The sequence below is a fragment of the Rhamphochromis sp. 'chilingali' genome (genome assembly GCF_963969265.1).
Source record: "Rhamphochromis sp. 'chilingali' genome assembly, chromosome: 8".
NCBI classification, from domain to species: Eukaryota; Metazoa; Chordata; class Actinopteri; order Cichliformes; family Cichlidae; genus Rhamphochromis; species Rhamphochromis sp. 'chilingali'.
In genome coordinates this window covers 8,626,680-8,651,641 of record NC_137935.1, presented here as the reverse complement: position 1 = coordinate 8,651,641, position 24,962 = coordinate 8,626,680, and the positions used below count along the sequence as shown (strand labels likewise).

Genomic DNA, 24,962 nt, shown 5'->3' with positions numbered 1-24,962 from the left:
ACACAGTATAGATTAATGAGATGGAAGACAATGTTTTCTCATACTGTCAGAATTTAGAGTTCCAAAAACGTTCCCTGTTCTGTCTTTATGCTGAAAACGGGACAAAGCATTGCTCTGTGGTAATATGAAATATGAATATGGGACTAAGATTATCTTGTTGTCTTACATCTATCATTCATTTGTATTTCCTTCTCTTTTCAGTGCTTCTAAGTCTGGAACATTTGGTGATCTGATGTCTCAGACATTCATTATTTGGGATTATTAAACATGGCAGCAAGTAACTGGAATTAATAATATTATGGGATGAATATTTAAAAACTAATAATAATAATAATAATAATAATAATAATAATAATAATAATAATAATAATAAAAGAAAAGAAAAGAAAAGAAAAGAAAAGCGGCAGACAACTAAAAAAAAAACTTTAAAAAAAATGTTTGACTTGCTGATGCTGGCGTTATATGTTTAGAGGGTCAAACGCCACATGTATTGGATTTCAGGATATAAAACCACCAATTAAGACTTTGGAATGATTTGGAACACAGACAGTTGGCTGTCTGCAGAAATGAATTTCAGAAAGCACTAATTATTTTTCCTGAATTCTTCCTGTTTCGCTGAAACTTAAGCTGGTTAGTTTTTTCCACTTCCTGACACCCACCAGATGGTCTTGCTTGCAGTTGTTATACCGAAAGGCACTGGGAGTAAACAAGACAAAGAGGCTCAGTCTGAGATGCAAGCTTAAACTTGATGAACAAATGTTGTCTGTATTGCATAAAGCCTTAAAAACCCAAATATACTAGCCAATCAAAAAACAAAACAAAAAAAAAATCAGGAGATGAAAATAAAACAATAGTTGTTATGAAGATATTAATTTAAAATTCAGGCCTGCATCACTTTTTAATATGTGTCCATTCGCCACAATAAAGGCTGCTCATTGCAGATATCTAATTGCTACATCTGGATGCACATTATTATCTTGAAAGCCAAGTCTGTCCTTTGTGTACAGGACAAGCTTTCTCAAGCAGCAAAAAGAGCCTACATCCAGGTTACAGTAGCAATGATAACCCAATACCCTTTTTATTGTAAACCCTAATAAAAATGTGTTAGTTTTTATTGCCATTGCTCAGAAAACTGTGTCATGTAAGAACCTTATCTGGATTTTATTGTTTCTATCCAGAAAAGCCAAGCCAACACCTGTAAATCCAAAGTGCCCTAGTTACTCAGAGCACTGCTCGCATATAAATACAGGCAAAGAAACCAGTTTTTATTCCCTCCTATCAAGACTATTTAGTTACACTGAAAGCCTGCATGAGACTTAAAAGCTCCTCAAACCTGCAATCTGTGTTTATATCTTATCTACAGAAAGAGACTGATATGATTGACATTAAAAGCGATATTTGTCTATATCTGAAAGAGATCCCTTCCTCCTGAACAGTTCTTAGCCATTGCAAAGGCTTTCATCATTGATCCTCAAGAGCCAAATTTCCATCCCCTGAGAATATTTATGTTACCTAAAACAAACCCATGTATGCACCTTCTAAGCAAACAGGGGTTTTCCTATCAGTCTAATTTTCTTACTGGGATATAAACAGTTCTTACTGTGGCCATGGTTTGTGCCCAGGTGGATGACAGAGGAAAATGACACACCGCTATTGTGATGCAACAGCTCTTTGGCATTAAGCTTATAAGGCTGCTGGGATCGTCACTGCATGCTAATTTTTCTGACCACAGCACAGTACTTCAGTGGGGACTGAACAGCCTGCTGCGGTGTCAAATTAAAATGTTATTTGTTACTTTTTCCTACCTCTCAGCCAGGGTAACCTGGTGCTGGACAGGTGGATCATTTGTCTTTTAGCAAATTTATTAATGGTTCACCTGGGAGCTAGCCTTAAACAGTAAGTGCCATATATATATATTAAAATAAAAAATAAAAACACCCAGCTTGCCCCTGCGGGCGGTTTATCGTTCAAGCTCGGGTCCTCTATATATACATATATATGTATAATCGATATAGATATAGATATGTATGTGTATGTGTGTGTATATATATATTTACACACCTTCTCATTCGTTATTCACACTGATATGCTGTAGTGCTCTAGTGCTGTGCTTCAGGTTAAAAGGCACTTTTGTTCGTTTTTCTGCAAACTTGGAAAGCTCCCGTCATTGCAGGCTCTTCCTGCAACATTTGTCACAGGCAATTTTGTCAAATACGCAAAACAAATGTCATCATCCATCAGCTATAGGTGACACTACAAAATGAATAGAGTGTGTGTCAGTTACTGTCAATTACAGTGACTAATGCTGAGTAGAGTCTGGGATTTTAAAACACTATCGTATTGTTGATGAGCAAGCACAGTATAGCAGCCCCTGAGTCTCTAAAGCCCCCAAATCCTCAAAAGCCTATGTTAATACAGGCAGCAATGCTTTAATATTTGTTTAATTTCCTACAGCATTTTCAGGCTTGCCTCAGTTTGTTACCTGCCACCTGTACTGTGCTTGTGTTGAGATCAGTAAGTCTACTGCACAAACTCTTCTACTGTGACCCCTGCAAAGACTTTCTCTGAGTCTGTTTATCAGATTTGTATAATCCCAATAAACTAAATGTTCATGGTCAGTTGGTCATTTTGGATGATGTGTATCTTGCGAGCACCTCACGAGGTAAACAAAGTAGGGCCGGACAGGCAGTTTAAGACCAAATTTGAAGATAATTCAGGATCCGTAAAGACAAAATTAGTGGGAAAAATCCTGCCTAATCAGCTCAGACCAGGAGCACATGAGAAAGCAAAAACACACACAAAGTATAATGATGCAGGCTGAACACAAAACCCAAAATAATTAGCCAATTAAAGGTGTGAAGCAACGGAGAGGAGCCAGTGTGTGCAAAGTCTCAAGGTCAAACACATTTAAATGCAAATTTAAATAACCGATTGGTGAGGAGGATGTGTGGTTTAATGACTACATACAAATGAAACCATCTGCCTCCGTAAAGCCGAAGTAGCTTACAGAAATGCACTTACATTGTGCAGTAAATTAGCAAATTGCCTAGATGAGTTTACAGTGCAATTACACTAAAAAGTGATATTCACATAAAAGGGACAACAAAAGCCAGTTGAATAATGATAAACGCAATTCAGGCTCTACAGGAAAAATAAAAGTCCTGGGAGAAGAGGAAAAATGGCAAATATTGCTGCACCGTGCCACATTTGCTGCACCCACTTTTGTTGATTGATAGCATGTGCCAACACATACCATGCATTTATTGATAAGTGATTGTTTCAGGCTAGGAACCAGGCGGGATAAGACAAAGTGTAGGAAAACCACATCTGAAATGCCAAGGGTGTTGAAACATTAATAACAGAATCAATACAACTAAAGCCAGGCTACACAATTTCTTTGTGTCAAATGTGTTAAAGCGCTTTTTGAGAACAGACATGTCGTGCATGTCGACACAGGCGCAACGGCTTACCGACAATCCGCTAAAATTTCTCTTAATGTATTCACATACAATAGATATTCAAAACAAAATGAGCGAATAAAAAAAAAAAAAACACAACAAATGATCTGACTCTTGTAACTTTAATCTGCTTGTGACATATAAAAAATGTGCCTTGTGTCAAAGTAAACTTGATGATGTGTTGTTCACTTGAGTGTACCAGACATTATTTTCTGTCTCCACTATCAAGAACTACTGAATGAATTTCACACACACACACACACACACACACACACACACACACACACGCACACGCGCACGCGCGCACACACGCACACACACACACACACACACACACACACACACACAGTATGCACTCAAGTGTGAATTCCTCAGATTTAATTAGAAGCTAATTTTGAGTCATTATACAACTGCAAACAATATGGAAATGAGCTCATAGGTTCCTGACAGTTCAGTTGACTTTGACCAGAAAGAAGCATGACAAATTGAAGAAAAAACTATCTCGTTTGCTAACCAATTATCTGATAACTGAACGGGGGCATCATAAGTCGAGTGTGGAGGCTTGACTGTGGAAACTTGTCTCCAAAGTGTTATAATCAAGACTTCTGTATTCAGACTTACAAGGAATTTTCTTCTTTAGAAGCTGCTGAAATTCAAATGTAGAAAAGAAGAAGAAGAAAAAACAGCCTCCATTAGCAGCAAAAAAATTATTTGTCAACGACTAAAACCACTGATGTATATCCCCAATTATTACTGAAACTGTTGAAGGGGGGTTTTTTTTTCAACCGTTGAAAAACTATGAAATATTCATAGTAGTTATTGTGTATTTTGTGATTCCCTGCTACTGAGGCAGTATTTGCATTTAATTTTTCAAACCTCCAACACATTAGCTCTTTAATTTAAAGAGCAAGGTGAAACTTTTTTATATACATTTCTGCAACAGCTGAAATTCTGCAGGTCACAGAATATCTCTTCACCAGTTCTCAATAGCTTATAAACAGGACATTCAATGTTTATGTAAACCTAGTAAAGGTTAACCTGATACTTAGGATTTTAATTTAGTGCCCCTCAGTTTCTGTGTGGCAGATAACTGAAACAATTATGGAATAGTCTGAATAGCAGAAAAAAACATCAAAATGTTTATGTTTGTTCCTCTGGGGCCATTATTTGAAAAATCCTATTAGCCACTTGAATTTTCAAAATATCTAAATTTGTCTATTATTTCCATCTTAGAAAGGAAGGTTTGTTTGTTTGTTTGTTTGTTTGTTTGTTTGTTTGTTTGTTTGTTTGTTTGTTTGTTTGTTTGGATTACTCAAAAGTAAAAAACAAAGTTCAAACTAGAAGGTTTTTTACAGTTTCTTTGTTTTGAATAACAAATAATTGTAATATGAATGTTACCCCAGTGATCAGATGGTAATTGTAATTGTAAAGTGTTGTGCAGCTCAACAGATTACTGTTTGGACATCTAACATTCCGTAAATTGAATTTTTATGAATTTCATGTATTCCATGCATGGGGAGTCGGCTCAGCACCACATGGAAGCTCCTGTCAGGCATCATAGCAACTAAGATGAACAGGCACATGGCATAATACATGAATGGGTCACAAAAAAGAACTGGAAGGAACCCCAGAGGGGCAAAACATCAGCTACTGGTAGATAGAGCAGTTGCTTGAGACTGTAAGACCCGACTGACCGACCTGTGCACCACCTGGATTGACTACAAGAAAGCCTATAACTCATTGATTCACACACAGATCCTGGAATGCCTAGAGCTGTCCAAGATTAACAGGACCCTAAGAGCCTTCATCGGAAATTTCATGTGGATGAGGAAAACAAGACCTGAGACCAACTTCAAGCCGATGGTACAAGTCACAAGCAAGTTAAGAAGATGCATCCTGTTGGTGTTCTGCACAGGCCTGAACCTCCTTATTATCATTAATTAATATAATTAGACTGGCTACAAACACTGACATTAGCCACCTCCTCAACATGGATGGCATCAAGCTGTATGCCAGGAGTGAACAAGACATTGATTCACTCATCCATACTGAGGGGATCTACTATAACAACAATAGAATGTCATTCAGACTGGAGAAGTGTAGTCAGATGGTAACAAAGAGAGCGAAGGTAGTCGGAACTGAGGGGATTGCACTACCACAAGGCAACACTGCAGACACTGAGGACAGCTAGGAGGACAGCTTCACTACCCGACTCACTGGACCCTCTACAGTTCGCATACCGCCACAACAGGTCCACTGATGATGCCATAGCCCTGACACTACATACTGCCCTGTCACACCTGGAGAAGAGAGACACGTATGTGAGAATGCTGTTTGTAGATTACAGCTCAGCATTCAATACCATCGTTCCCTCGAAGCTGGACAGGAAACTGCAGGATCTAGGACTGAGCAGCTCCCTCTGCAGCTGGATCCTTAGCTTCCTGTCTGACAGACGCCAAGTGGTCAGACTGGGCAGCATCACCCCATCCCCCATCACACTGAACACTGGTGCTCCACAGGGGTGTGTACTGAGCCCTCTCCTGTACCCACTCTACACCTATGACTGCACGGCCACTAACAACTCCAACATCATTGTGAAGTTTGCGGACGACACTACAGTGGTGGATCTTATCACCAACGGTGATGAGGCGGCTTACAGGGAGGAGGTCAGCGCCCTGACCCACTGGTGTCAATACAACCATCTCACACTCAACGTCGCAAAGACAAAGGAGTTGATAGTGGACTTCCGGAGGTGCAAAGAAGTATACACCCCCATCACCATCAACGGCGCTGCTGTGGAGAGAGTGAGCAGCTTCCGGTTCTTTGGTGTACATCTGGCTGAGGATCTTACGTGGTCAGTACACACAAACAAAACAGTGAAGAAGGCGCAGCAGCGCCTCTTCTTTCTCAGGAGACTGAAAAGATTCGGCATGAGCCCCCACATCCTCAGGACCTTCTATCGCTGTGCCATTGAGAGCATCCTCACTGGATGCATCACAACCTGGTATGGCAACAGCACCGCTTACAACCGCAAAGCTCTCCAGAGAGTAGTGCGGTGCTCTGAACGGATAATTGGAGGAAAGCTTGCCTACCTCCAAGACATCTACAGGAAGCGCTGCCTGAGGAAAGCGGGAAGGATCATCAAGGACTCCAGTCACCCCAGCCATAAACTGTTCAGACTGCTTCCATCAGGAAGGAGGTTCTGCAGCATCCGGTCCCAAACCAGCAGACTGAGAGACAGCTTTTTCCACCAGGCCATCAGACTGCTGAACACTTCATAGACACCTCACCTTCACTACTGGAACTTCAACATTATGTACTACATACTGTATATAAATGTCACTTGTTTTGCACAATATCCAACTACCAACCTCTGTATACTTTATATATTTTATTTATTGTTTACTCTATTTAATTTGTAAAATATGTATACACACACACACACACACACACACACACGTAGAAAAACATATTTAGTATACACATCCAGTAATGCATACACTCTTATATTGTACATATATTTATTACTCTCAGATTTAGCCATTCTTATATTTTGCTTGTTTTATGTTATTGTATTTTTTGCACACCTCTGTTGCTTGTGAAGCTCGCACACAAGACTTTCACTCGCATGTACTGTACCAGTGTACCAGCACATGTGATGTGACAATAAAAGTGATTTGATTTGATTTGATTTTGAATCCCACAGGCAAATGGGAAACATGAAAATGCGGCCAGGAAAACCTCATGCACGCAGAACCTGCAGAGAGTAAGACCAGTCCTGCGGAGTCAGGTGAATGGGAAGAACAAGATGCTTTTTTTGCAATTAAGACCTATCCCCTGCCATTTGTCAGATACCCTGCTGGGATAATAAGGTGGTCAAAGGAAAGACGGAAGCCAATGACATCAGGACAAGAAAGCTCCTTACCATGTATGGTGAGTTTGACCCCAAATCAAGCATCCTAAAACTGTATGCTGAGCGGAAGGAAGGTGGCAGAGTGAGTGTCAGAACCACTGTCCAGGACAAAACACCAAAGATCCATGAGTACATCAGGAAGAGGGCCATAACTGGCCGAGTGCTTAGTGTATATCTCAGCCACCAGAAAAATGAGATACAACCCCAAATGTGGTTGAGAATGACTAAGAGCTAAGATCCTGTGGGACTTCAAGATACCAACAAACTGGTGATTACTAATCGAGTAGTGGTGGAAAATGAGAGGAAAGGAAGCTGGCCATAGTGATAGATACAGCTATACCAAATGATAACAATATCAAGAAAAAGAAATATGAGAATCTAGAGACACAGCAAGAGCTGAGAAAGGAGCTCAACAAGATTTTGATGGTGAAGGCAAAAGTGGTCCCCATGGTAGTTGGAGCACTGGGGGAAGTGACCTCCAAGCTAGGCGAGTGGCTTCAGCAGATCCCAGGAACGACATCCGAGATCTCTGTCCAGAAGTGTGCAAGACCCTCAAGCTCCAAGGCCTCTGGTAGAGGACCCGCGCTTGAAGGAGAAAGGACAGCCCACAAGGGCAAGAGGATATAAAAAATTCCCCTCTCGCCCCTGCATATGTACACATATATGTGTAACACCCTCTATAAACATTCATGCAGCTGTTATATAGTTTATTTTAGTTTAAAAGATGATTCAGGAAAGCACCTGATCAGTTATTATTATGCTTTTTTAAATTGCATTTTAATCACAACCTCAAGTCAACCAAAACTAAGCACTGACTGTTTTTGCACTTAACATTGAACTCTTTAACCTTTAGAATAAATGAGTAAATCACGGCCGCCTCAATGTTTATTCCACTGTCACATCATTGTGTTTAAAAATGTACAAAGTTTCCTTTCAGTTCAGTGCTGTGACTCATCGGCAGCACTAAAGTAAACTTATTTGATTGGATTATACAATAGATGTTGAGCACAGTAAGCTGTAGAAATAATTCCATTTGCATCAAATCAAAATAGTTATAAAATCTAATTGCACAGTATAGTTGCAGTAAGCCTAAATATACCTTCAACAGCTTCAGCCATTTCTAGACTCGACAACAATAAACTGGTGTTTGTTCCAATAATCTGAAACTGCATATCATACAAAATGTTTTTTCTCATTTGATCTTTTAGCTTATATCTGAAATTATAAATTCTGAATTTTCAAAGGACTACTTATTCTAAATCCCACTTTCTGGACTCCAAGAAAGTCTTTCTTTGCTTAAAGTTAAACCCACTTTCATTTAAACTGCAATGTCTTGTCTGTATTTACTCATTGTTTAACTATGACTACTTAAAGAAATTCAAGAATACGATAATAAGAAAAACGTGTCCTTACTTTCAACTGCCAAAATGAGCACTTAGGTCTCTGTGAATATTGCTGGCTCTGATTCTTTTTTTAAAGGCATGAGATTTTAATTATTTGACCCGAGATGATTTGCAGTACACTTAAAAATGCAAGTGTGATTAAATGATTGATTCTTCACAACTTTTTACAATGTGTAATCAGAAAAGTCTATACTGCACCAGGATATTAATAGCAAAAGATTAGACCTATTCTCTCAGCTCAGTGAGACCCATTAAAAGCCAGTTTCCTTATTCTGTAAGCCTAATTAACACTTTAGAGCTAAGTCAGCCCACATAATGTCTCAAGTTTAGTTTGACTCAAAGACACATAATTGTCAGTAGAAATAATACATAATTACCTGTCTAGTTTTTTCAAAAACTGTCCTTCAGTTGACTACGGAAGGCACTTTGCTCAAACAACCTTCAGCATTTTTCTGCGCAAGCTCCAGACCTCAGTCAGTGCAACATAATGGAGACAAACTTACAGCTGAACAAAATAAAAGCAGCTATTTGTCTGAGTTTGAATCCATTAACCTTTTAACCTTACAAGGATAAGTATGTATGTTTGTATTAGTGCTGAACTTCTTAAAGAAGTACAAAGAGTGGTTCGTTTCTCAACTTCTCTGTTCATAAATCTAAATCCCACAATAATCCACTTTCACTTGAGATGGTTTCCATCAGACCACCACACTCCAGGTTCTTTGGAGCAGCTGGAGTGCTCCTAATTTTTTGAAAATGTCACATTTAAAAGGATAATGTCCTTTACAATAAAAGCATCTATATCCAAAGTGGCAAAAAAATTAAAAATGATTTTCTATTTGAATATAAGGGAATTTTACAAGGTACTGTGCATGAGGATCCAAACGCAACATATTGCTGTAATGACTACGCGTGGGAGATTAGATTGGATTGATAATCCTCTCATCTCCACTGACACTTTCTTTTATCTGAGTAAGTGTGCTTCTTTGCCGAGTTCTTGTGCCACACGAGGATTATTTGCAAATTTTGCTGGTTATCTTGTTTAACACATTTAACAAGCTGGCGGGTGATATAGAGGTGAGCACACATAGATATGTGGATTATGAACTGTGCTTATGCTGTACACCCAGGTCTATGAATCTGAAATTAAAGTTTAAAGCTTTAGGAATCCACTTAGCCTTAGTTACAAAAACAACAGATTGTTCTGGATTTACGTTTAGATATTTATAATTCATCTATGACACGAAAACATCTGCTGCCACTTCAATTTAAAGTGGAAGTAATTTTGTTTGTGCTCCTCAAAATTTAAAATTGTGCCTTTTCAAAAACAATGTACTGCGTACTCTGATAATCCAAAGACCTTGCTACCAACAGTTTTCACAAGGACTATGGCCCAGCTCAGCTGGGTAAAAAGAAGCAACATAAATCCACTTGTCTTAAATTTATTAAAGTTACTTATTGTGTAATGATATAATTAACAACTAAGGCAAAAGCAAAAGCAAACAAGCTTGTGGGTGTTGCTAAATCCATGATAGAAATAATGAAATTTAACAGAGCAGTGGTGTCAGTTAATCTACAAAATATAAGCAGAAAGCAGTTTTGCTTCCTTCCAAAACTGAAACAATGGCAGCAACACCCCCTGTGCCTAGTGTAATCAAAACAAAATAGCTTACTGTGATTTTTGTGAGTGAGCTCTGAGAAAACGAAGCCCAGTTTCCAGGCAGCAGGATGACTGCCTCCGAACAACTAATGTCAAACAACAAGTACTTGCTTTGGCAACTAAGTGTAAGCAGCTGTTTGCTTGCAAGTTTAACAAACATAAACAGTATAGTCCAAACTAGGAGTAAGCAATGTCATAAAACATGAGCGCAGAAAGTTGAGAAAAGCTTATATTAAATCTCGGTCGCATTTAAGGAAATCACAGTGATGTTTAAATTTAATTGGGTCAGCAACCCATTTAAGGTGAAGATGGTACTTGGTTAACAAGAACAAGCCCACCAATCAGCAAAGAATACCTTATGCATAATTTAAAAATGGCAGCACTATTTGATGCCCTGAAATGAGAACGTATTGACTAGACCTATCCAATCAGAATCAAGACGTTAGGAAGCACTACTATCTGGAGATATTTCAATCTCCTTCATAAACAATATTTCAGTTGGTGAAATGTACTGGTTTTAGACAGATTATTTTCCAATAAATGACATTAATCCTGAACTAATTTTGCATAGAATAGCCAAAGTTATATGGAATACACATTTAAAAGGGTCTCAAATTAGTCATGCCGACTTATATGAAGAAGGTTAGTGGTTCAAAAGTGTGATCTAGGACTAACTGCTTAATGATTACCTTAAAGCTGTCCTTAAGCTAGGCGCATGGCCTTTCCTGACCACGAGAAGGCTAAGTGATCAGCAGCTGTAGTCGTTAGCGCACAAGTGTGACTGCAAATCTGAGATTTGGAGCAACTGAAGATGAGCTTGTGTGGCCAGCAGTCCTTGCCTGAATATATTTAGATGAGGAAAAACTGGCCTGTTTAAAGTCACCACATCAGCATTACTGCACTTAAGCTAAAAGATTTAAAGAAGCAAGGTGCTAATGTCAGCAGCCTGAGTCTGCACATGGTCAGACAGATACCAGGTAAAGTCCTCTGGGATACAAGAAGTTACAAGTTCTACATCCTTAATGGAGATTTGTTTAAGGTTATTACAACAAGAGATGCATACTAAAACGTCATAGCAAATGCCAGGAACAAAAGGACAAAAGCTGCAAGTCATGAATACTTGCTTTTTTATATTTATCACCCTCTAACACTGTGATGTTACGTTCTCCGTTTGTGTTTGTTTCATGTGTCACGTTCAATGTACCTCTTATATATCTTCACGGTCACCAAAATTTCTTTCAATGACAGAATTTTGACTAAATAGAGGATGAAGAATTTGTAAGGCCTGGGAAAATCTGCCAGTCGAGCAAGTGTTTGCTATTTGGTTACACTGATTGAACAAACTGGGCACTTTAACCTGTAAAGTTAAATGTGTTTCATTTTAGTTTCTTCAGGCGTTTTTGCTTATTCTCTTGTATTATGAATTAAAGGTATCAATAATAGTGCATGACCTCTGTCTACAAATATTATTTATCTACATTCACCAATTAAACTCTGTGGGTTTTAGAGAGTCTTTGTTATGTGTGACACTCACACATTTGTTGATGAATGACAAAGTATTACATGCTTTACATAAACTTGTATTTCATCATTTTATTCACTTGTGCATTACATTTTAAAATCATATATTTCAAAGTGTTGATATATGAGGTGCAATCAAATCAGCTCATTAAAAAAATGATACTTAAAAAAACAGATTATCTAAATTTGGATTATCTTTGTTTCAATATCAACTTCTTAGTTATGTCAAAACGGCTTCTGGCGATTGCAGTTTTCCTTGATTCCACACCTGTGCTCTTGTACTGGTGCTTCTGTGATGCTCATTAGATCTCCACCAAGAATTTGCAGGGAGGTTACTGTAGAACTCGAGATTGACAGTCTCAATTCGTCAGTCTCACCTAACCTGACCCAGTGCCTTAGCACTTGGAAACTGTAGACCCTCCAACCTAAAACCTCTGAAAGCTGCTACGACTTAGCCAGAACCACAGCTGTCATCACCAGCAATGATCCTTCACAGGAAACTTGATTGAGTTTGCATCAGAAACATCTGCTCTCTGCTCAAGTTCGAGATTCATGGTGAAATCGCTGAATCCACAGTGCAAATGGTCAGAATGGGACTTCAAGGGAGTGCTGTAAAAATGGAAGTCACTGAAAGCTGTTGGTGTCAGGGTCCTGGGTCTCTGACCCAGCGTGTTTAGTTCTTCGTGGTTTTTGTATTATTGTACTTGTGAGTTATTCTATGGTTTCTAGTTTTAATCCCTTGCCCTTCATGTTTCTCTGTGCCCCCTCTGTTCTGTGTAAGTCTGTGTCTTTGCATGTTTGAGTTTCTTGTTTTCTGTCACTCTGTATTGTGCATTATGTTCCCAGTGTATTTAAACCCTGTGTTTCTCTGAGTCAGTGTTACGTTGTCCCTCATGCCGTGTGGATCTCCCTGTGAGTTTAGTGTGTTATTCCCCAGTTTAATTTAGTTTACTTTGTATGCTCGTTTTGCTGCGACCAGCAAATAAAGCTGTGGTTTTGAGTTCATCCCTCGAGTCTGTGAGTCCTGCATTTTGAGTCCTCATCTCCTGCCTGCCACACAGCGTTTCATGACAGTTGGGACATGTGCAACAACGAATGGTAGATTAAAATCTAGTAAGGTTGTGACATTTATGAGGCAATTTACAATTTACGTTTTCAATTGCACCATTTATAGTGCAACCATTCAATGACCTCAATCAATACATTTGAATACATGTCATTAGGAAACATAGAAACAAGTTAGTTTTATGTACTTACTTACTTACTACTAACTTTTCAGAGAAAGACATGCTGATAAAGCAAGCGATAAATGTATTCAGATAACACAACATCATCTGAACCATTGCTCGTATACATGATCCCAATAGATAAAATATAAAAGGAATGTGGAACGAAGTGTGAGTCATAGTAGTCCAGATACTAAAGCTGTGCCAAAGGTGGGTGTGATTTTCCTAAACTCCTGCTATCTCATCACGTCACCTTCCGGTGGAAGATTCTCTCTCTCTCTGTCTCTCTCGCACTCTTTCAAACACACAAATGCCTCTCACACACAAACACGTTTATTACATCATCGCCTTATAGTTACAACTAAGGCTTAGATACAAATATTTCTCTAAAGTGCTTATTGCCTGCTGATCAGGAAGTCTTTACATCACTTAAGACCAGCAGTAGGAAACTTCTCACCATGGTAGCCCCAGGTGGTAGCAGCAGATAGTCATTTCAATTTAGTTTGAAGGTCTTCATTACCTGATACCTAACATGCCCTAGAATATATATTTTTTTAGTTGCTGCTGGAAGTGGAGATCAAAAAAAATTAATATTTCAGCCGCTGATTTTTTTCTCTAATAAAAGTATAATGAAGCTCTAAAGTGACTACAAGCTTTTAAACAACATGTGTCTTTCAGTTGAGAGTAAATTACTGCTAGAAACCCCCGCGAGCCATCATTTTAGGGATTCCTACCTATAAAACCCGGAGAGCAGTCAAATGGTGGAAGTGGAAGCTAAATTGGCTAGTCATTCATATGTATATTAGGCTGTTAAGTAGGAATTCTGGAGGGAGGGGAGTGGGGGTGGGGGAGTGGAGTGTTTCAGTTTGCCATCTTGGGGAGAAATCAACACACATGGGTGTATGTCCTTTGTTGCTGACATTTATTGATAAAAACAGTACAAAAAACCAACCATTTGTACACATATTTACAAATAATTCAACATTGTCAGCAATCACTCACAATCCTGGCACTGCCATGGTACCTGTAGTCTGCATTTACCACATGTGTATCTTTTGCAGTGAACACATCGCACAGTGGCCTGATTTTTCTTGCATTTGTGTTTGACCTGACACGTGGCTCTTTTTCCAGGGCTCGGTGTGGAGGGTTCTGCCCGAAGCAACTGATCTTTTCTTGCCTTCTTCGCAGCTACATGAGAGCGAGCCAACTCTGTTGCAAGCGCCACCAGGAAGTCCACCCGTCTTTCCTTCGTCCCGGTGCATGCTTGATACAGCACATGTGCATTCAGTGCTGCCATGTCAATCATGTTATAAAACACGGCGACTGGCCAGCGCCGTGTTCCTTTGCGGACAGTGTACTCCCGAACCATCTGGTCCATCACATCCACGCCACACTTTGTTTTGACAAGTTTGCTGCAATTTCCAGTGTGTGGGGATCATTTGTCACCAACTGCATCACGTGCTACAACCCTGGTCTACATATCACCATTGATGAACAGCTTTTCCCATCAAAGACTCGGTGCTGTTTCCTGCAGTATATTGCAAGTAAACCTGACAAGTTTGGGATCAAGTTTTGGGTGGCTTGCGACCTAAAATCCAAGTACATTTGCAATGTCTTCCCATATCTTGGCAAGGACCCCAGTCGTCCCACTGGGGAGAGACTTTCTGAAAATGTAGTAATGAGGCTGATGGAACCATTCCTAGACAAGGGCAGAAATGTTACCACGGACAATTTTTTCACATCGCTTTCACTGGCACAAAAACTTCTTAGACAGAAAACCACCATCCTCGGCACAGTCAACAGGATTCGCAGGGAAATTCCTCAATCCACTAGACAGACAGATCGCAATGTATTCACCACTCAGGTATGTTGCAGGTCTTTTGTGGTTCTATGTTTATGTGTTTCATTGTGTGTAAAAGGGCTATGAAAATAACAATTTATCTTATTTCTTAGGTGTTTTCAACCTCTGCTGCCACGCTGACGGCGTATGCGGCCAAACGGAAGAAGACAGTCTATATTCTTAGCAGCATGCACAGCGTGGTTCAGACTGATAACACCACCAAAAGGAAGCCAAACACTGTCACCCTTTACAACAAAACAAAGTGTGGCGTGGATGTGATGGACCAGATGGTTCGGGAGTACACTGTCCGCAAAGGAACACGGCGCTGGCCAGTCGCCGTGTTTTATAACATGATTGACATGGCAGCACTGAATGCACATGTGCTGTATCAAGCATGCACCGGGACGAAGGAAAGACGGGTGGACTTCCTGGTGGCGCTTGCAACAGAGTTGGCTCACTCTCATGTAGCTGCGAAGAAGGCAAGAAAAGATCAGTTGCTTCGGGCAGAACCCTCCACACCTAGCCCTGGAAAAAGAGCCACGTGTCAGGTCAAACACAAATGCAAGAAAAATCAGGCCACTGTGCGATGTGTTCACTGCAAAAGATACACATGTGGTAAATGCAGACTACAGGTACCATGGCAGTGCCAGGATTGTGAGTGATTGCTGACAATGTTGAATTATTTGTAAATATGTGTACAAATGGTTGGTTTTTTGTACTGTTTTTATCAATAAATGTCAGCAACAAAGGACATACACCCATGTGTGTTGATTTCTCCCCAAGATGGCAAACTGAAACACTCCACTCCCCCACCCCCACTCCCCTCCCTCCAGAATTCCTACTTAACAGCCTAATATACATATGAATGACTAGCCAATTTAGCTTCCACTTCCACCATTTGACTGCTCTCCGGGTTTTATAGGTAGAAAGGTAGAAGCCTGGGAATGCTAGTGCTAGCAAATTTTAAACCTTCTTGTTCCTCTAATGCATTTTTGAAGGGGTTGCCTGTTCAAATATCCTTGAAAAGAGTGAAGTTTAGATATTTTTCTGTCTAGCAGTTAGATGGAACGTAAGCAATGTCGATCATTGTGATCTCGTTTTAGCTCAGCTACGATGTTTCTCACTCTGCCAGGTGCTTGTAATTGCACTGGCTGTCAGAGGGGATGGGATGTGCCCTCACAGTGGATGTCTATAGACAGATGGACTGAGGATTGGCATCGACATCCTGACGGTGACAGGCCACAACGCCTCGCACTATGCCTGACAACAAAGAAACCTTCCACAGAGCAATAATCTCATACTCTGTCCGACAAGCTGTTACTGAGATGTTCAGAGAGCAACAGGCATGACATAGATGACATAGATATTGCTTTCTCATTGTTCCCCAAAACAAAAAGTTGGGGAACAATGAGAAGGCATTGCCAAAAGTTTTGTTCTTTAGGAAAACTCTACTAAAGCCCTGGTCATTTTGGGATTGTCTCTCACCTTGTAAGTCCAGCCATATTAACATTCAAGGTGTGCCAAGGTCTTGGATCCACAACCTTAAAGGTATGGCAGTTAGTCGATGCAAAATACTGAATAATTTATGGGAGTACAAATAAATTCCAAGCAACAACACAACGGCAGACTCTTGGGCCGATTGGTTATTAACGTAAAGTTCGTCAAGAAACTTTGGGCTCTTAAAAAGGGCACTTGCTGAATATCTTACTCCAGGGTGGGGGTTGCCAGTGCATACAGAGGCCAAATCAATGTGTGGGAGGTAATGAATTTAAGCAGAAGTGTGAAGTAAAAGACCAAAGCTATGAGTTTGATGTTATTTGGTTAACATCTGAGCCATCCTACTGTATTGACAGAAATTAAATATGACATTTACTCAAAAGTCCACACTTTGAAATTTGTGCATCACTACCATTTAACCTTCACTAATTTATGTGGTGATAATCTGCAGGCTATTCATTTTATAACTGCTAAGATACATTTGGAGAAATCAGCTGAACTGTCATGAATATAAGCCGTTTACTTTCAAGTTATTTTTAGTGTTTTAAAAGGAGCCCGTGTGAGCCCATAACACGAAAGCAGATCTGTTTGCACCATTAGGTGTAAACAATTAGGAAAAAATAAGAATTAGAAATGGTTTTAATGGTTTAATAGTTAATGGTTTGGTCCTGCAAAAACATTTCCATTCAAAGGCCTTCCAGTGTCTCAATAACCACAACATCACTTGTCCCAACACGTTCTCACTCCGAAAGCGTAACATTTTACCCTTGGGACGTGACAAATCGTCGGTATATTACCCGTCAGGAGTGAGAACGGATGTTTCGTGCTTACATTAATTTCTATTGATGGTATGGTATTTATTTTTTTAAAGGACATGACATGTGTTTGATTGTAGCAGGTGAACAATACTGATCAGAAATTACTGCTGGTCAGCAGACTTTACTGTGAAATCAAACCAAGGAGGATGTCACATTTATGAAGAGCTCCTGCATACATCAGCAACTAATGTTCATCTTCAAAAACAATTAACAGATGCCTTTAAGGGATGTTCACTTGAGGCATCTCCTTGCCATCTGCTACACCGTGATTTTGACATTAAAGCCTACTGTGAGAACATTGAACAACCACATAGGAAAGCATTTCACCCGTAGCTCTAACACAGTTACACTTAAGGTAAAATGAAGATCAATTAAGCACAAAAATTTTGCAGTAGCATAACAACTTTATAAATTGGAAACACTTCTGCTTTGATTAGATCAGCTGGCATTATTCATTTATTCACACTTTTAGCCAATATTAGATTAACTTAAAATAGCTTGGCATGAAACATGATACATCTTGTATTTAAATTCACTAGAGCATAAAGACACATATTAACAATACAAACGTAATAATGTTAGAAGCAGTATAAGTTGGACCTAAAGAAAGAATCTCAGCTCAACTGTGAAGCAGATAGAGTCCTCTCTGTAATAAGCTTTTCAGAGTAGTGGAGTGACAGATCTCTGCAGGCTTCTACACAACCACACACACCGTCACTATCACCACCAGCACCGCTCTGATAGCTGGAACACAGGACAGTAGTTATCCAACACCATAGACATAATTACCTCCTGCTACAATAAATGCAATTGTAAAAATGGAAAATAGGTCTGAAAGTCTGAAAAATGTGTTCTGGTTCTTGAAGTGTCTTGTCATTTTGTGACGTTGGGTATAGGTAACTGATTACATGCATGCAGCTGTATTAACAGAACATGGGTATTTTAAAGCAGAAGCAGAAGAAGCGCTCTTTGCATACGAAATTGAGGCATCATTAAAGACAGATGTGTAGTTTTATCATCTTGACATTAGGTTTTGGAATGTGGTTTTATGCCTGAAAAGTCTGATGTGACAAAAGAACAGCTTACCTTGCGGCTGCATTAGGAAAAAAAAAACTCACAAGCAGAATAACGAAATTAATTACAGCGCTGACATTTTAACACTGTGAAGCCTATTGTCTAAAAAACAACTGAAGCCATCGAGAGAGCAGCCTTGCACAACATTGTATTTGACTCCTGCTGCTACTGTGTACAGATACATTTTGATAAGGTTCACATTTTCTTTTATTCTTTTTCTAGCAACATAAAAATACAAAACACAATCTAGATTCACTTTTCATTGAAGTGAGAATCTGCTGTCCTATAGTTTGTGTTAGTGTGAGCTATTCTTTTAATCTTCAGATCTACACCTGCCTTCATGCAGAAACAAAGACAGCAGGCCCTGCTTGGAAAAATGGAAAAATAAATTAAATAATGATCTAAATTAAGAATCTTTTCCCTTTTTTTTAAATGACAAAATGCATTTAGTAACAAATATTCTCCTAGATCAACTTCTAAACATTGGAGGTCCACAGATATCCTGTGAGTACACAGTGCCAACAGCCATTCCTGACTATTGTTGAAATTAATGTGGACGTGCCTTAAGATGCAGAGCTCAGATGGCTGCTAGATGCTGGCTCTGAATAAAGCTGTTTTGAAGTGAATGGGAAAAGTTCCAACTTTCCCCTAGAGAGAGAAATTCAACTGTTTTTTTTAGTTTATTTGTTTTTTAGAAGTTGGGCACTGGAAAGATACTTTTTTTCCTAATGTGACACCTTTCTATACAGAAGACACTAATGTGGAAAGAGTGCTCTGTTTGCAGACATGTTTTCCTGTGTCTCACTCTATAAGACTCAGCTGTGTTTCTAGTCTATCTCAGTACTTCTCTGGTGATTTTAGCCTTGAACTACAGTCTTTTTATTAATCCTTTATTTATCCAGGTACAAAATCTCATTGAGATTAAAAATCTCATTTCCAAGAGAGACCTGGCATCATAGCAACAAAAGTCACATACCACATAGGTATATAACATTTAAAACAAATACAATATCCCATACAAACATGTGTTTGTATGGGATATTTTTCCTTCAGTATGAGTGTAAAGCATGCCCCCTTTCTCAGTCAGAGCCACCTATTGCTTCATATATCCAGTGCTAAAACCAGTGGCTATGTCCATATTTTATATATACTCTGTAAGTATACAGAACGACTGAATAAATCAGCGTAAATGTTGGGCAGCAATCCCGACAGCAACACTACACACACACAGTGAAACGTGAATGAATGACGCACAGACCTGGAAATGCTAAATCAACTCTTCCCTCACTACTTTCTGGTCAAGTGACTTTTAGAGCAACAGTCACACACTTGTGGGGCTATACAAAGGATGAAACACACGGCTGTCCTAACTCCTCTAGCTCAGTTCTGCAGTAAACATCTCAAGACGTCACAATCGGTGGTTTGCTGCTTGCTTTAGCAAAGAGTGTCTGGAAACCTGTCTGAGAGCTCACTCAGGTATAGCAGAAGGCCCAGCAGTGACTCAATGCAAATCACCTCTGCACACTGGCAGCTCTTTTGTTGTTATCTCCTCTGATACAGTACGTCAAGTTCATTTAGGGATCTCATAGAAGCCTGGCCAGAACGCATTTACATTCCAGGATCCAGAGAGCACCATATTGACACAGACTGCGCCCAGCCAAGCTTTACCTTAGAGTATCAGCTTATGATTCATCACCCAGAACTGACTCCTGCCCCATTTGAAAAGCCACTTTGTTTTTTTTGCACAATTCTGCTAGCCATTTGACATGTTTTCATGGGATTCATCATCACCAATACTCAACATTACTGCATAAGACAGTGACTTTCTGGACTTTGGTTTTGCACAACACTGGTCACTATATTCTTCATTTCCGGTTAATACTTGTACAGCTGCTGTTATTGTGTATATATTTATTTAGATTTAGATTTCTTCATACATTCTTATATAGTTCTATGTTGTGTATTGTGTATTTTGTTGTACAGTTATTTTATTTTCAACTTTAATTTATATATTTATCTTTATCTTATTCTTCCCAGTTAAATTTACCCTTCATTCTAATTTGTGTTGTACAGTTATTTCATTTTTAACCTTAATTTATATTTTATTCCTTCCTAGTTAAATTTACCCTTTTTAATTTTTCATATTTATTTCCTATCTTATTCATAGCCTTTTCCTTTTTTGTTCTCTTTAGGTCACGAGCAGTTGTCCAAGCATTTCACTACATATCGTACTGTGTATGACTGTGTACGTGACAAATAAAATTTGAATTTGAATTTGAATTTGAATTTGAGACTATGACTGCTTCAGTTTGATGAACATATACAAAAGACTACCCTACACAATAAGAGGCAGGAAGGAAAACATAAATCACAGACACCCGGCCCACTTTTGAAATCTTCAGCTAAGTTTCACTTTGAACCTGGAATACAAAAGGGTCAATTACAGAGAGATAATCCATAACTAATTTACTTGATTGATGGTCTAATTATGCCTGTTTATGTCATGTTTGATAATTCACTCTTTGATAAGCATAAGCACCCTCTTAAAGCTCAGAGCTGTGACAATAATGAGCACACAAACATGAGTATTGCTGGGAGCTTTTCTCCAGCCCTCAACATGCTATTATATCAGCGAGATTAAATCGCACTCATAAGGCTGACTGTGTCTGTGTACATCTTTTCGTGTATTACTATCATTACATATATTTCAACTTGAAGAGCATTGGACCTCAAAAGTTAAATCTGTATTTTGAATTTTGTTTTGTCATTTGGTTACATGTGAATTTTATATCAACTGCAGGTAAACTAAAGCTACATTTGATTTATGTTTTTATATTTATTCCTTGCTTGCTCTCAGACAATTAAACAAGTCTGTTCCTTGTTTTGTTTCTTTGTTTTAATAAATACGAGTCCAAAAACCTATTCACCTGCATTCTACCCATATACGGCAGTTATACTGGTATTTCTAGCATGCATTCATGTTAAGCCCCTAGGCTTACTGTATACCAGACACCAACATTTTAATACTTGAGGACACTTTGTTCTTCCTGCCACTTGTCTCTAACTATGCAAATTCTCAAGGAATCACAATTTCTGTAATTTACAAGTGATAATTATTTGTGACAATGGAGTCCATATGTCTTTGTGGCTTAGATCAGTTTTCTAAATCGCTTTGATTATCTTGCCACATATAACAACTATGAAATGACATGCAGTAATGTTTAGATTAAACAGGATGACCCATGAATCACCCTTCACCAATAGACTTAAGAAAGCATGATACTTGATCTGTATGGGATAAACATATACTGGAGTAGCTCCTTTGAAAAACTATTTTTATTAATGGCACTCAGCTTTTTTTTTAATTCCCACATCTAAGCCTGACGTACGTCTTTACTGAGCTTGAGTGAAAATCCTGAGCAACAAGCATCCCACTATAATCTCATATGAATGCAAGCCACTTACATAAGTGGTGAACACAAATAGACCTATAAGGCTGCTAGCATGAAGCTTTTCAGACAGCACTTAAAGCACGCAAACATGCTGGTTTTAGGAATAATGAAAGAACTCTGGATTCACCTTTTATGTCCAATACTGGGATTGATTTGCCAAAAACTTTAAGACTCATTTCGTTGCTGCATATTTCTTGCTTAACTGAGAGACAACTCCCTAAATAAACAGATGATACAAATTTCCCTAAAGCTTCACGCAGGAGGCAGGTGCAAAGGTAACAAAGGGAGTCAAGATCAGGAAGTTATTGTAAATTTTAGTTTACAGCTCTTCTACGGGTTTTGTGTTCAGAGTAAATCATTTTACTTTGTAAAACTATGAGATAAAGTTTACACAATTTCTCTGTCTATGTGCCTCAGCTGTGATTTGGGAATAAATTCTCCAGCAAGTTTAAGTGAGAAAATATCATTCACAGGGACAGAATGAATGAAACAGATGTACAATTCACTGGAGAGTGCATTACTCTAAATGTGTTTTTTTTAAAAGTGCAGGGCAAACGCAAATCAGTTTAGCTTTGAAGTTTGTGATATAGGAGAGATGGAAGGAAAAGTGTAATGTGATCACCTGCCAAGAGAATATGGAAATAAATCCTTCTTGCAAGTATCCTTTAGGATACATGTTTGATTTGATAACATAACGTGAAGGAGAATTTGAGCTCCCCACAATGTATGACTACACTTCCCTAAGGTCTTGGTGCTGTTGAAAAAAAAGAGCAAAGTAGGTAAAAGGAGAGCATTTGGTAGCTGTAATGCAAAAAACACATAAAAAATAAAATTGGAGAATAATTTCTTTAACAAAAGACTGCAGCAAACCTTTATATGGCGCTTCAGTATGTATACATAATCAGAGATGAAAGCAGCATATTCTGCAGCTATGACGGGGGTGGTATTTGGTACAGGCAGGGGAAATAAGTTTAAATTAAAGAATAATATAACAAAGGAAGTGATAAAAAATGTTTAGGGAATAAATAGCCTAACATTAAAAAAAAACTGCTTGAACAAATGTGGTGCATTTCTCTCATCGCAAACAGTCATGTAGAATAACAGTCGGGAAGGGTTTTTTTTATGTTACTATAATAAAATGCGGCATTTTAAATGTGATTAAGCAGAAATATTAAGAAACATATGGCAGTTTAGTTCCCAGCTATCACGTCAAGGTGAACTGACTGAATTGTTTTTGGTTACATTAAAAAAAAAGTTATAACATTTTTTAAATCTTATAACCTCATCAAATGGCCATTTGTTATCAGTCCAATGCATATTGCCAGGAAGTGGCCTCCTCTTCTCATGACATTTAGCCATTTGAATGAAAGTAATGATGAGTATGTTTCCAGTTTAATACAATAACTGTAGTTTAAGTTCTTACAGCTGTATTTAGCTTTCATTTTGATTCAATCTTTAATTTTGCTTTTACTCTTTGTTTACGTTCAACGTCACGTCTTTGTTCTGTTAGCCACCCTTCATTTCTTTGTACCCAACTTCCAAGGAGCCAGACTTTCTTGTAATTTTCTAAGTGGTCTTAAATGATAGTTCTCCGAGCTATCTGAAGGTCCTTTAAAGTTTTTTCTTTGGACATCTGCTTCCCCCTCCCATATTTTCAGTCCAGACTTTTCACACAATTATCTTTTTCTTTTTGATAACCTATGAATCATTTAAGTATAAAAAACCTAACTCAAGGGATGAATCCATGCCGTGTCTAAAATTAAACAATTTTAAATTGTGTTACTGTTAATCTATCACAAACACAAATAAATCGTTGCCTTCTCTTCAGTTGAATCTATGAAAAATGCCAAAGGTAACAGTTTGACAGGCATAAAAATACTATCTTTATTCTAAAAGAGCTATTTGCCAAAATGTTGGTGTAGGTGGTGCATGGTGATGCACCTGTACTTAACAAAATTTGAGGAAACTGAACAAGTAGCAGACAAAAGGTGGCAGCTGTAAAAGGCTGTCTACTGTTAGATTATAATATTATTTTATGCCACGTTATACCTCTAACTAAAGATTGTGAATTATTATGTAGTTTTAGTTTGCATTATTCTCCTGAATTAGAAGAAGCTGATAACTATTGCATTCGTTAAACTGATTTGCATTACATTAGACTGCTGATTTATTGTGGATGAATGATATTGTTTTATGATGTTATAAGAAATACTGTTTGCAGAAAGTCATCGCCTTATTTGTCTGATTAGAAGAGAACAGAACATGCTGGAGTTTTCTGCCCCAACTCAGCAGGAGCAGATAAACAGGGAGCCAAGGTCGTAGCTTAGGCGCCGTGTGAGAGAAAAGCATGTGAATGTTTAGGCTTTTATGATAAGGTGGGAGAACCAGAGGCTATAAGAGTTTGAGCAATAATAATAACTGAACAGTATCTGAAGGTCATGTCGTTAAGAAACAGGAAAAATATCTCTGTAACAAGATCTGACAGATACACCTGACTGTTCACTGGATCCATCTACTGTTTGCCCAAGCTTCATTAAAACATTCTCAATTGAAGGGTGGCTGTCAAGGAAAATGTTGTTATTTTTGGTTAAATCATAGTCAGAGAACATACACATCGCCAATACATTAAAAGCCTGAATAGAAAAAATCACACGCAATAAAACACTATCAGACATGGACTGGCCTCAACATTTTTCAGCCTGTATCTCAGCATTCTTGAAGCACTGTGGAAACATCTTGGCAGAGAGTGGAGCTAAAGGCAGCCAACATTCAAAGAAGAGCTTTGCAATGTCCTTCACGAAACCTGGAGAACTGTCTTAGTCCATTTTTACCATGCTCAGCTTTTATACTTTTATGCTTGTGTTTTGTTTTGTTTTTTTACCCTATGTCTAAATTTTATTTTGCCGTGTTTATTATATTTTATTGCTGCTACTGTTCTTGTGTTATTGTAAGGTGACCTTGAGGGTCTTAAAGGCGCCTAAAAATGAAATGTATTATTATTATTATTATTATTATTATTATTATTATTATTATTATTATTATAGAACTCTTTCTGAACACTAAAGAAATTACAAGAAAGCTTGGAGAGAGAGTTCAAACTATG

General features: G+C 38.5%; 2 protein-coding genes across 5 annotated transcripts in view; one reads left to right on the top strand and one right to left on the bottom strand.

Moving 5' to 3' along the window:
- The window catches only part of LOC308400734 (cell adhesion molecule 2-like), a 170,686-nt gene that overhangs the window by 120,100 nt on the left and 25,624 nt on the right, over positions 1-24,962 (bottom strand). The window lies entirely within an intron of this gene.
- LOC308400975 (uncharacterized protein) lies at positions 5,449-15,680 on the top strand (the record flags this gene model as incomplete). Its single annotated transcript, XM_080889038.1, has 5 exons — positions 5,449-5,568; positions 7,165-7,224; positions 7,310-7,500; positions 14,949-15,042; positions 15,132-15,680. The coding sequence occupies 5 exons, from the start codon at positions 5,449-5,451 to the stop codon at positions 15,678-15,680; spliced, it is 1,014 nt and encodes a 337-aa protein (XP_080745164.1).